Source organism: Alosa alosa, chromosome 12 (assembly GCF_017589495.1).
Source record: "Alosa alosa isolate M-15738 ecotype Scorff River chromosome 12, AALO_Geno_1.1, whole genome shotgun sequence".
Classification (NCBI taxonomy): domain Eukaryota; kingdom Metazoa; phylum Chordata; class Actinopteri; order Clupeiformes; family Clupeidae; genus Alosa; species Alosa alosa.
The window spans coordinates 25,584,558-25,597,286 of NC_063200.1; the positions used below are offsets into that span (position 1 = coordinate 25,584,558).

Genomic DNA, 12,729 nt, shown 5'->3' on the forward strand with positions numbered 1-12,729 from the left:
TTCACACAGTTCATCACTACAAGTCTCGATTAACGAGGTCAAAGCTCAAGATCACATGGGGCCCATGTACAACCGGACCCGCGTCACACAGAAGCAGGTTGTTTGCGCCATGCCCCTTTTGAGGGGAAAACATTCCCTCAGAACAAGCCAGAGTGAACCGGTAGACATGTACCAACCACACAGCTAAGAACCCCTCCCTGAGTTTCTTTTGCCTACCATGTCCTCAAAAAAAATCCTGACAGAAGAAAATTATGGCTACAAGCCATAAGAAGAGAAGACCGTATGACACTTCTGGTCACTGAGTGGGGTTGTTGCACCACCATTACTCGGGGAGACTGAAGGGACATGTTTTTATATTAATTGAATTAAGCTTTTGTAGGTATCTTTCACAGTCAACGACCGCAAAGTGGTTATGTATTGAGTGGTCATATTGATTTGTGGTATTTTTGTTATTATTTACTCCCTGCGATTTCTGTACCTAATTACGTTTATTGACCCTAATTTGCATTGGAGTTAATGAGAGGGGTTGTTTGTTTTTTGTTTTCACGAGTCAAGTTCCCGGATGTGCCCGGCCTAACGATACAGCATTTGCACAATATGTCTCCCAACTGGCTTGATATCTTCAAGTCAAGTCAAGTCAACGGCTTTTTATTGTCAATTTCTTTACATGCACTGGTCATACAAAGAAGTTTCTTACTTTCCCATGCAGACATGTGACATAGACATACTATAGACATAGCCATAGACAATAAACATTAAATTTGCAAGACTGAAATATAGAACATGTATGTATCAAAATAGAAATATAGGACATATATTGTATATTTATATAGTCTTAAATATGTTTCTCCCAACTGGCTTGCTATATCTTCATCAAACCATGCACAGTTAATGCAGGGCTTAAAGCAAAGAACATTTCTGATGTTACCAAACAGTTTTGAAGATGTCATAGCAGACATATTGACTAATTTCAAATCTTCAAAAGCCCAGCCCATGCCTGAATTCAAGCACAGTGCCTGAACACTTTAAGTCCTGCTAATAACTACAAGGGCTACATGCACTAATTAAGTAGAGCATGAGGTCCATGTCATTGTCCTGTTTACTTCAGGGCACTGGACAGACCCAGCAGCAGACACCAATTCACGGACGGGCATTTTATTTTTCCAAGGGGGCACAAAACTGTTTCGGTAACATAAATTGATCACTTTAGTTTAAGAAAGGCCATGAATAGATACTGGGGCTTCAATTTCTAGGCCCTACTTGTTTACAATGTCTACTTGTCTACAATGTATCTAAGCAACATAACCTATTGTTGTATAATGATGCGGCCTGTGCACAAGGATGGAGAGACTGCGAGGGAGACTTAAGTGCACGTTTAGAACTGAGATGCGTATGGAGAAAATAGACGCGCTGTTGAGACTGGATATAATAGTGTCAATAGTGTCAGAAAATAAATCTACAGACAAAAGCCCTTGTTCTTTTGCTAACCAATTTCAGATAGAGGGAAATGGGGTTAGCCCTGAAGTTACAAATAATTCGGCTCCCCTGTATTCTCTGACTAGGTCAGAAGAAAAACCAGGAAAGGTTAACGCTACCAAACAAACCCAGAAACTACTGCTAATATGAGATATAGGCTACCTGCCAGCCGATAAGTCCTGTATTTATCATCAAAAATTTTATTTGCTAATTGCTATATTGACACAACCATAGCCTATTCTAAATTTGTGTTTAAAATCAATACATTTTTGTTCAGGGATTGGGGATGGTTGATGCAGCAAGTTTCTCCAGGATGTGCCGGGCCAGGCCCACCCCCAATAAATGTGTGTCATTGCATTCAGTAAGGTCAGACAATTGCTTTAAAGGAAGTTGATCTGACTATCAGTAATAGTGAAAACAGTTTGCATGTCAGTATGCCTCCACTGCTCCAGTAAAGTGACCTTCATGAAGCTATAGACTTTTGTAACAGACAAAAAGCTGTTCAGACCATAGAATGTATATATAGAACACAGTCTATGGTTCAGACAGTGGAATACATATTCTATATACTGACTTATTTTTGACCTCTGAGGAAGTGAAATTGTTGTGAGCTGTGACAGCAATTATTCCTGTTTCCAGGAAACCACAGCCCTGGGATTTATCACCAAAGTATGTTTATTACTCAAGTTAACAAAAATGATTTATTTTATACAATCTAACATCACAAACCCATGATTTGAATGACCTTATCTTGATCAACAGATTTAAAATATGCTTCCATTCGCTTTCTCGCTCACGATCATGTCATGACAATACAAATCTTATGTCAGGCCTTTCTTTGTTTACAGTAATTCCACGTAATTGGCCGGGAACATTCCATAGTTGCCATCAGGGCCATATCCTCGCCACCATCCTTCATCAATCATCTCGATTCCAGTTATGATGTCATTTGGGTCAAAGGTGATCTCTGTATCGTCCGCTGTTGAGAGAATGGAACCGGCCATGAAACCTTCCACTACACACATCGTTTATCATATCTGTATGTGTACAGTGAAAATCGTGGATGCTGGATACTGAGCAGCAACAATGGGCCAGTACTCTCTCGGCTTATACTCACTAGCTTGGTAGTCATATAGAGCCCTAGCACTGATGCTCCTCCCAGCATCCTCTCCCACTGCAGTGGAGTCAGCTGCATCTTGGGCATACTAAACAAAGAGTGCAGTTAAATATTTTAATTGGCCACAACAGAATCATTGAGACCCAAATGTCAGTTATTCTTTAAGTTTTCATACAGTATGTGGTGTATTTTGCACTTGTGATCCAAGGACAGTAGTCACAAAATTAACAGAAATTGTGCCATGCGAAAATATTTTTCATGATCAAAAAAGTGGAAAGACAAAGTCTAACTTGGGAGGCATCATCATTGATTTCAGCAACAGTCTCATAGAGTTGATCTTCGTATGTCCCAACCGGTTGTGTCTCCTCTCCTCCAGCTGTTTCTGATCCCTCTGAATCTACAAAGCAACATTATATGGTCACTGAAAAGCCGTGGCAGCCATGGCCTACTGATTAGTGCTTTAGACTTGTAACCGGAGGGTTGCCGGTTCGAACCCCGACCAGTAGGCATGGCTGAAGTGCCCTTGAGCAAGGCACCTAACCCCTCACTGCTCCCCGAGCGCCGCTGTTGTTCCAGGCAGCTCACTGCGCCAGGGATTAGTGTGTGCTTAACCTCACTGTGTGCTGAGTGTGTTTTACTAATTCACGGATTGGGAGACCAAATTTCCCTCACAGGATCAAAAGAGTATATATACTTCCTTATATTTACTTATACTTATAAAAGGACAATCTGTGGCAGGACTGCAGTGGGCAGATAGGCCACCCCAGTTTGCTAATCAACATTATGCTACATGGAATACATGCGTTTCACACAAACACAAACAACACAAAACGCATTCATAAGTAAAGTGACTCAGCAACAGATGGGCATTTCAATCTGACTAACTCCATACTAATTCAATAATCCTTTTAACTCTTCCAGTCTCCCATGATAGAATTTATAGTTGACAGGGTGTCCACTCATAATCATACCAGTGGTTAGCCTGGCTAGCGCCACCACTTCTCAATGAGACGTGGTCTGGGAACCAAACGTTCATTTTCTCGTATTTGAAAAAAATGCCCAGATCCGTTTATTGGGTGCCACGGATGTCTATCAAATGTGTCTGTGCATAGCTCATCATCGTCTTGCTTTCCCCCCTGTTCTGTGATATTTTCCCTGAGATAGGGAACCATTGCTCCATGGTCTCCAGGCTGCCTTAGCAGCGTGAATCAAATCGCGCGCAAGGCAGCATGGGAACACCCAGGCTAACCAGTGGTAGGGTATCTATTTAAAACTAGCCTCTGGCCAAGTTTCACCCTCACCAACATCCTGTACTGTAAAAAAGTGAAGTGAACTGAAAGTGAAGTGAATCTTGTGTATACTTGACAGTATGTCAGGTTGAGAAAGGGTTATGGACCCTGGACAAAACACAAATGAATTGTTGAGCCTGTTGGAGGAGTCATGGGCCCAATTGAACAACATAAGGGAAATTATTTGATAACTCGTGCCAGGCCAACAGTGAAATGCCATGTGGTGTGAGTAAAAGGATAAACTGAGTTTTGTACACAGTTGCAGCAAACACCTTCTCACCTTCTCTCAAAAAAAGTATATATAATAAAATAAATCGAGGCCTTGAAAACAATCAAGCTCTGTTTGCTGGTGGCCAGGTTAAGCATTAGGACAGTCAAAGTGGCACTTATCTGCAAGCCTGTAATATTGATTTTTCAATGAATGTAGGCGTATAACTTTAACTTTGAATGTAACTTCAAAGAAAACATGAGACATCCCTCATGAGCCTTGGAAGAGTTTGTTGAATAAAGCATGGGCAGCACTCATGATGCTGGAGATGTTGTGAACCAGCTGAAACAACGAATAGCTGTACACATGCTCCCAACAGATACTCCTTGTGGGGTACCATTTCTCTGATAGACGAGGACAAGGTTTAAAACAGGTACAACTAGCAGTGGGAGAGGACAGAGAAAAGCCTTTCGCTATGTCACACAAAGTCATATCATACGTACGCCTTGAGCACACAGAGCCAGATAAGAACAGGGCAGCCTGAACACAACTAGCTCTCTTTACCTTGCCCTTTGTCTGAGTGAATATTGTATATTCAATGTGAATATTGTATATTCATGCATATTTAATATTTTTATCATTACAGTGCATGAAAATGCACTGTTCTGTTATCCGAAGTCTTCTTCTTCTTCCTCTTATTCTTCCCACCAAATTTCTGCGTCTAATTCAGCTTCAACAAACGTAGAAACTTCGTTCAAACTTTGTAACGTAGGTCTTGAAAAGGACACTTGAGGAATGTATTTTTCACCTTTGTAAACTTTATACTTTTTGAGATATTAATAAAAAACAAGTTTATTTTTCCCCATAGACTTGGCATTGGCACTATGACATCACAATGGGCTAATTAACTTGATTTGCACCTGTATCAACTTCCAACTGCTCAACTAGGCCTCATCAAAGAGCCAGTTTAACTGATTGCACCTGTATCAACTGCTTTCTGCTCAACTAGGCCAACTCTCCCAGTGTCTCCCCATTCTACAAGGACATAAGGCACATTCCATCCAACTTTCTATACATTCATCCTCCATCACTCATCCACCCATTAAACTATCCATCAACATCCATTAAACAATCTGCCTATCAACGTCCATTCAACTTTCTGTCTATCAACATCCATTACACTATCTACATTACATTTTTAAACAATATACTCTGTCTCAGGCTTTAAGCATACAGTCTGGCTGAGAATTCCAGTGTGATATTGACCTAAAGTGTGTTGAAACATGATACTGAGTGTGAACGTATATCTCAGCCCATCTCGGCTTGTCCCCTGCACTCCAAAATCTGGCACTAGTTAGCCGATGCTACCAAAAGCTTTTTCAATGGGGGTGACTCGGCATCGGCCTAGCCATGCAAATAAATCACTGTTTTACACCAGGCTCAACGTATCTCCACACTTCATTGGTAGACTTCCGAGTAAGAATGAACAGGTATGATAAGGTATCAGATTCCAAAAATAATTCTGTGGAAATGCATGGATTATCCATGCATTTCCACAGAATTATTTTTGGAATCTGATACCTTATCATACCTGTTCATTCATACTCGTCGCCCGACTTATCGTGACTAAATTCAAGATGGCTGCAAACCCTTAACTTTGTGAAGATACTGTCTGTATAAATAGTCTTGTAAGTAAACTACCAGTGCTTTTCATAGTTTCAACTCGGTATCATGTTTCAACACACTTTAGGTCAATATCACACCGGAATTCTCCTTTAAGACTACAGATTCTGTTCAACTATTTCCTCTGCCCACAACTGTTTCAAAATAAATGTCCTCACTACAATAATTCACTATTAAATAATTTAAACTATTTAAACTACTCAACTATTTAACTGTTCAGCTATTTCAACTGTCAGTTGTTATCAACTATGACTCCAGCCAACTGTTTCCTCTGCCCACAACTGTTTCCAAATAAAAGTTTGTTTTGTATTTTATGTTAATATACAGCATGTTTTGCATTTTCATGCACTGGTAATTTCCTTGAAATTACATTTTCTAGTTGTAATATATTTCTTGAAACAAAACAAAAAAATCAAAAATACCTTGCCATTCATCATCAAATTCCTCCACATCATCATGAGTAAAGTGATCCACAGCAACAGGCTCTGGTACAGGTTCTGGAACAACTTCAGGCTCTATAAACAAACCATAGATGACATTTTAACAGCACCTTATTTAGTGATCAGCGCCTTACTTTGACAGGTAAGGTGCTGGTCGTCGTAGTGCATAGAGAGCCTTAGATTCGTTTCCAATTAGGGTTATTGGGGCAGATTGTGGTTAGAGTTAACTTATGGTAAAGAGTTTAGGGCCAGTGAGTATTTATGACTTTGTAGAAGATGTATTGTTTGTAGAGTATTTTCTATTTTAAACCAAAACTGAGCAAGAATAATAAAACTGAATATGAAAACATTTTCTTGCCTGTAAATGTTGAGAACATGAGACTCCAATGTACATTTAGCTATGATAAGATAGGACAGGATGGGATGATGTGTATCAAAAACATCAAGAGTTTGATACAGAAAGGGATTCCTACCATATGGTGTTGTTTCTTTTTCTTCAATAAGGTATCCAACAGGATCAGGTTTTTTTACACAAATAGGCTGGGGAGATGGGGGTCTCTCGTCGCTGGACTGTTTGGACAGGAATGGGCTTCTCAAACGCCCTACAGGAAGTGGACAGGCTGAAGTGAATTAGATGGCTCGCAGGACAAAGAGGATGGCAGTCATTCTAGGGCGGTCACTGGGAAGGGCAGTCGGTGTTGAAAGTCTGTTTACCTGGCTGGGAGACAGATGTCGCGACCCCGTTGCTCCCAGACGGACTTCTCTCCATCTGTTTAAACAAATCCCTTGGGTTGACAGATCGCTGGGAGATAAGGGACGCAGCCTCCTGAAAAGGATTTTGAGGTCAATAAACCCTTTTTACTAAACAGCTCTGCCCGTAATGTCTCTCAACCTCACCAACCACACCTTCAGTCCCACTCACTCACATTGGCTTTCTGAACAGACTCGGCTTTCTTTATCCCCCTTCTCTCTGAAGCCTGCTGCCTCTCCTGCTCCTCCTGAGGAAGCAATTAGATGATTAAGCAGATCCTGATATATATATATATATATTTTATGCATCACACAGTGATACATTTACTTCAGGCAAACAAAGAGTTTGGAATACAGTGTTCATATGAAACTTGAAGGGTTAAAAATGATTTGATGAAATTCTCAAAGAATTTATTCATTGCTAGTGAATCAGAGCATGTGTCTCAATGTAATATCTAAACAGATTCTATAAGATTGTATAGTCTTATTTCCCCAGGGAGGCAAAGGCAGCAAAGAGTAATAAAAGTCAACATCACCAACTGTTGCCGTTCCTTTTCTTGGTTTTCAGCCTCCAGTTTCTTTTCAAATTGTCTAAAAAAAATAAATAAATAAATAAATAAACCATCACCACCCAACTCCTTTCACTCTGTTATGATGAGGGTTTGTAGAGTTTGCAACAATAAGAGCATCATTTAACTGCTGGGATTAAATCTCAGGATGATGTCAACATAACCCATCAAATAAAAAGGAATTCATTTTACCTCTGTTGGTCAATCTGACTACCTCTCTCCTTTTCTCGCCGCACACGTTCTGCAGCCTCCTTCTCATCCCTCTCTTGCCTCTCTCTCTCCAAACGCTGGCGGTCCTCATTCACCTTCTTGCGCTCCTCCAGGCGACGAGTCTTTTCATCTTGCTAAATCAAGAAGGCCACAAGAAGGAGCAAATAAGAGGAGATACTTGACAGAGAGAAAAAAAAACTGAAAAAGACAGACATACATTTCATAAAATAAAAGCTGTATATACAAGTCATCACATACTTTGAAAATATAATTCTCACCTCTGCCTGCGCCCAGAAATTGTCCCTGTTTATTCCTTTGATCTCATCGATAGCGCTGGTCTTCTGGTAGACTGAACCCTAAAGAAATACCAATGTGTTTAATCCAGTGTGGAAGTATTTATTCAATACTTTACTATTCTATACAGTTGCACTAATGAATTTGTAGACACATGTGATTTCTGTTTCCTAAAGAGGGGAGATATATTCCTTCATCATCTACATTCAGCTCACCAGTAAAAGAAAATGAGCTGATTCATTCATTATCTGATATGAATGAACATATATGCTACACAAGGCATGGTCTCACCACAGGAAGTCCAGGACCAGAGTCTTTGTATTTGCTGTTGGAATTGGACTCTTTGTGGATACTGTAGTTTACACCCGCAGCCTTGGCCACCTGCTGCATTATTTCCTCTGGCTCAACATCGTCCTCTGACCGAGCATTGATGGTCACATGGGCACCCTATAGTTGTACACAAGTTTGAAAAATCTAAGAGGATATTTCATTTGTGTATCTTTTGAACTGTTTGCATTCTATGAAGCAATTGTTTATTGCATAATGCCTATGGATGTTTAGACCACACAGGGATCTCACCCTCAGAAAATTAGCCATGGATCGGACATGATTGGCACAAGTTCCTTTTCTAACTTCTTTGACTCCTTCTCCAGTCTGCAACACAACATAGTGGTTTAATGATGAACTATCATTATAGAGCATAATAATACACACACCCATCATTATAGTGTATAATTATACACACAATGCCAGTGATGGTGGTAAGGATTTGAGGGGGGTGAGGGGCAATGTAAGAGAGAAAGACTGAAGAAAGAAGACTGGGAATTTACCCAATTTATCAGGACATATTTTGGCACTCCACAGTTGTCATCCAGGACCCGGCAGAAGGCATACATCACTTTCCCACTGTTAAGCTCTTCCACCATCTCCTCCAGTCCACCATCTACAATAAGACATTACATGCAAGAACACACATATCCATCACCCACTTATTAGGTAGACACCCCCACCTCCATAAATGTATACAGTTGATCTATATTTATGTATGGTTACAATGCCCTGGTGCATGATCTGTGTTCTTGTAGCAAGATGCCACAAACACACAGGTTCTTTACTTGAAAATACAAACGAACAGACACGTCCTCACTCACCTCCTGTTCCTGCCACTCGGATGTCATTTGTATTTCCCTCATATGTAAATAGCGCCCTAGTTGGATAAAAATGCGTAAAAAAACTATATTATGATCATGTGCTCAGTAGGGCTCATCCTATGTCATTAAATCATTATAATTCCCACACGCCATAACCACACCCTCTTTAGAATAGAACTCTCCCAGCTGCTTGCACAAAATAATCAGAGGTTTCAATTTATAGTCATATACTACAAAGGACAAATTAGAACATTTTGCGTAAAAGTCTGGAAGCGTAGCCTCTAAATCTGTTAAAAATCCCTTGCGCTGATTACAGGCTGCAAGGAAAACTGAAACTGACGGACTTAAAGTTTCAAGTTCCGACACTATACTGTGGTGCAGAATTTTACTCAGTAGATTAAAACCATAATGATCAGGAAAGAAACGACGTCTCTTACCAGTTTGTGCTACTTTTCCTGTCCAAAACTTCACCATAAGCGGCCGAAAGCTCCGTACCATTTTTACTCAGATTGACAGACATTGTAAAACTTCTTTCACAATTCTTCTAGTTCTCCTAACTAAACGACTATTGAACGTTTTCAAACAGATGAAATTAACGTTGTCACATCCCCATCGGTTAATTAGCCAAGGCCTACAAAACGTCGTCAAACCCACAAGATTGAAGGTAACCTCAACATTTAAGATCTTTCAATGAGACAATGAGAGACCAGCCTACATAAATCTGGTTCGACGAGTCGAGGAGATTTGCAACACGGAAGATCTGCCACTGGCACGAAGTACCTCGCCACACCGCACCAAAACTGGCTACCCAGTATGGTATTACTTTAGCTAACCACTTTTTTTTTTTACAGAGAACAGTGACATTCAGTAAGCAAACGTTAAATGAAACATTTCGAAACTAGGCCTACATCAACAACTCTGCATGCATGATATGTTTGCGCGTGCATTAACTGATAGCCTATGCGTGGTTTAGAAAGCAGCTGGTGAACTATTGAAGGACAAATGGGCCCACAAAAGGATTCCAACATGTGTAACAACATATTTTAACGCGCTATTTACAGGCCATTGGAATATTCATATGACAGGCTACAACCTGGAGCCAATAGCAAGATATGTGAATTCAGTCTAAATAATGAATTACTTATTGAAGGAATTCTTCACTAAAGGCTACTTGTCATTAAATTATTAGAATATATCACACTACTGAGACAAATAGACACCAGAAACTAGTTAAGCCAGATAGGTCACATTACTAAGTTACTGCGACATCTTACTTGTGACAGTGGACATTCTTTTGTTGTAGGCTATACGCAGGAACATCACCATCACATATCTTCATTGGAAACAAATGATGGGGGTCTATGCACATTTGTATAAGACCTACTGTAGGCTACATATCCTAGCCACTGGATGTAAAGCAGATGAATTAGATAACAGATGCAATAGATTTGTTATCCAAAACCAGATGAAACTGCCTTGTGATGATGACACCACCACCACCTGGTGCCTCACACATGGTTGAGCATGTTAGTGATTCAGATTGTAAAGATAGCTTTGAATTGCTGAATATTTTTCATTAATGAATATTTTTAATTTATGAGCTGGTCAAAATTATGATAATTGTATACAAGACTATAGTCTTCTCAAAGTCTCCACGACTACACCCTTCTCCGGAGGGAAGGATTAGAAGAATATTGTGTGCAGAAATACCTGACTCACCATCTGAACAGTCAGTTAAAGCTATGCTGTGGGTTTGTCAGTGGGACTGACCCGGTTTGGCTCCACCCCTTACCTTCAGTGTATTGTACACACATGAAATGGCAGGTTTTGGACGCTTCCTGATTGGTTGATACGTGGGCAGCATAGACATTTTTAGTTGCTAATGACAGAGCTCAATCGAGATTTTCTCTGTAGCATATATTTTAAGAGGTCTAAAACAGGTAATTCTCTTACATTAAATATGGAAGATGTATAATTGTCACACATTGATTTTTGACATCGCCTATAACTGATGGAATATGCTGCTTAGGCTACTGTAACCGAAGACTTTAGACCTGCAGGGGGTTTGGAACTGTCCTGGGTCTCACATGAGTCACAATTATTGTGGAATTACTGTATGTGAAGTGCTCCCATGTTACACCTCTTTTTTTTTTTTTTTTTGTTTTTTGTGGTCATGTATTGGCATTAGAATACAAAAGAAATAATTACTGAACACAGTAGACTATGTGGAAACAAGACATTCAACAAACTGCCTCCTTCCACGCCTTGGGCCTAGACTTCTTTTTGATATTAGGCTACATTATAAAGGCAGCAACTTTATGCTTAATAAAGTTGTCAATATAATTAACAATAGTTATACATTGCTATGTAAAAACAAAGATGCTGATTCCTTTTGTTGATATAGATCAGTGTTTCTCAAAGTGTGGTCGAGGGACCACTGGTGGTCCGCAAGCTATACCAAGTGGTCCGCGAGCAGACTTGGTAAAATATAATATAGATGAGTTTGTTGCAATATTGAATCAACTTGTATAAATCCAAACTGCTACACTGCCTATGTAAGCTACACCAGTTTAAATCATATGAATCCTCGGACACAATAAGCAAGGTGCAAAGACAATAAACAAGGTGGGTCAGTAGGCCTATTGTGTAATATACTGTTGAAGTAGGTTTACTGTCTGTTTGTTTTTTTATTGGTAAAGTGATCCTTGGTCTGAAAATGTTTGACAAAACACTGATATAGATCAAGGCCATGCCAGTCTCAAGGTCAGTAGGCTATTAACACTGCATCACAATTGGCTTTGTCTTTATTTTCTGTATACAGCTGTCGTCATCATGGTATAACCAAAAATGCCCTTCCATGTTATTAAAAATATTGTTAAAGTTAAAATAAAATGTTTAAGGCTCTCTTTTATCTCGTCCCTCAGCTGTGGTTGCTGATGTTGAGAGAATATGACTGTTGTTTTCATTTTCATCACCTGAGGGCGCTCTCGGAAAACATAAGACTGTCAACACTGCTTTGCCACTGTTTGAGGGCAAGTGGCCCTGATGCGTCATGTACAAATCTGAATTGCTCTTTAAAGCCTACTCCTCCACCCAGCAATAGTACAGTAATAGTTCTTAGAATAGTTCTTAGAATACCTAATTTTGGTCATTTCTATATGATTCAGACTATTGTACCTATATTACAGTTTTTCATTTAGATAGATAGATAGATAGATAGATAGATACTTTATTGATCCCTAGGGGAAATTCAAGGTCTCAGCAGCATACATACAACACAAACACATTCTTTAACAGCAGAAATAGTAATTAAAGTATATAATATAAAAACACAACTAAGCAATAAGGACAGTAGAAGATAAAGAATATATGCTAAATATACTAAAATACAAATTATACTAACTAACACTTAATACAATATATAAAAATATACTAAAATACAAATTATACTAACTAACACTTAATCTAAATCAATTCTAAAAACAGTATCCACATAGTGGTGATTATTCAATCAGAGGTGCTTGCAATGACTGAGGCAGATT

At 39.4% G+C, this 12,729-nt stretch overlaps 1 protein-coding gene across 1 annotated transcript; it reads right to left on the bottom strand.

Annotated features, from left to right (window-relative positions):
* Window positions 1–2,133: 2,133 nt before the first annotated feature.
* On the bottom strand, window positions 2,134–10,099 carry dbnla (drebrin-like a). The gene is made up of 15 exons (XM_048259711.1): window positions 9,625–10,099; window positions 9,188–9,243; window positions 8,867–8,979; window positions 8,616–8,690; window positions 8,328–8,483; window positions 8,021–8,098; window positions 7,725–7,876; window positions 7,500–7,554; window positions 7,140–7,211; window positions 6,928–7,039; window positions 6,687–6,815; window positions 6,196–6,288; window positions 2,884–2,990; window positions 2,594–2,681; window positions 2,134–2,455 (listed from the first exon to the last, which is right to left on the bottom strand). Exons 1-15 carry the CDS (start codon window positions 9,705–9,707, stop codon window positions 2,319–2,321), a joined length of 1,506 nt encoding a protein of 501 aa, XP_048115668.1. The 5' UTR covers window positions 9,708–10,099; the 3' UTR covers window positions 2,134–2,318.
* Between the last annotated feature and the right edge of the window lie 2,630 nt (window positions 10,100–12,729).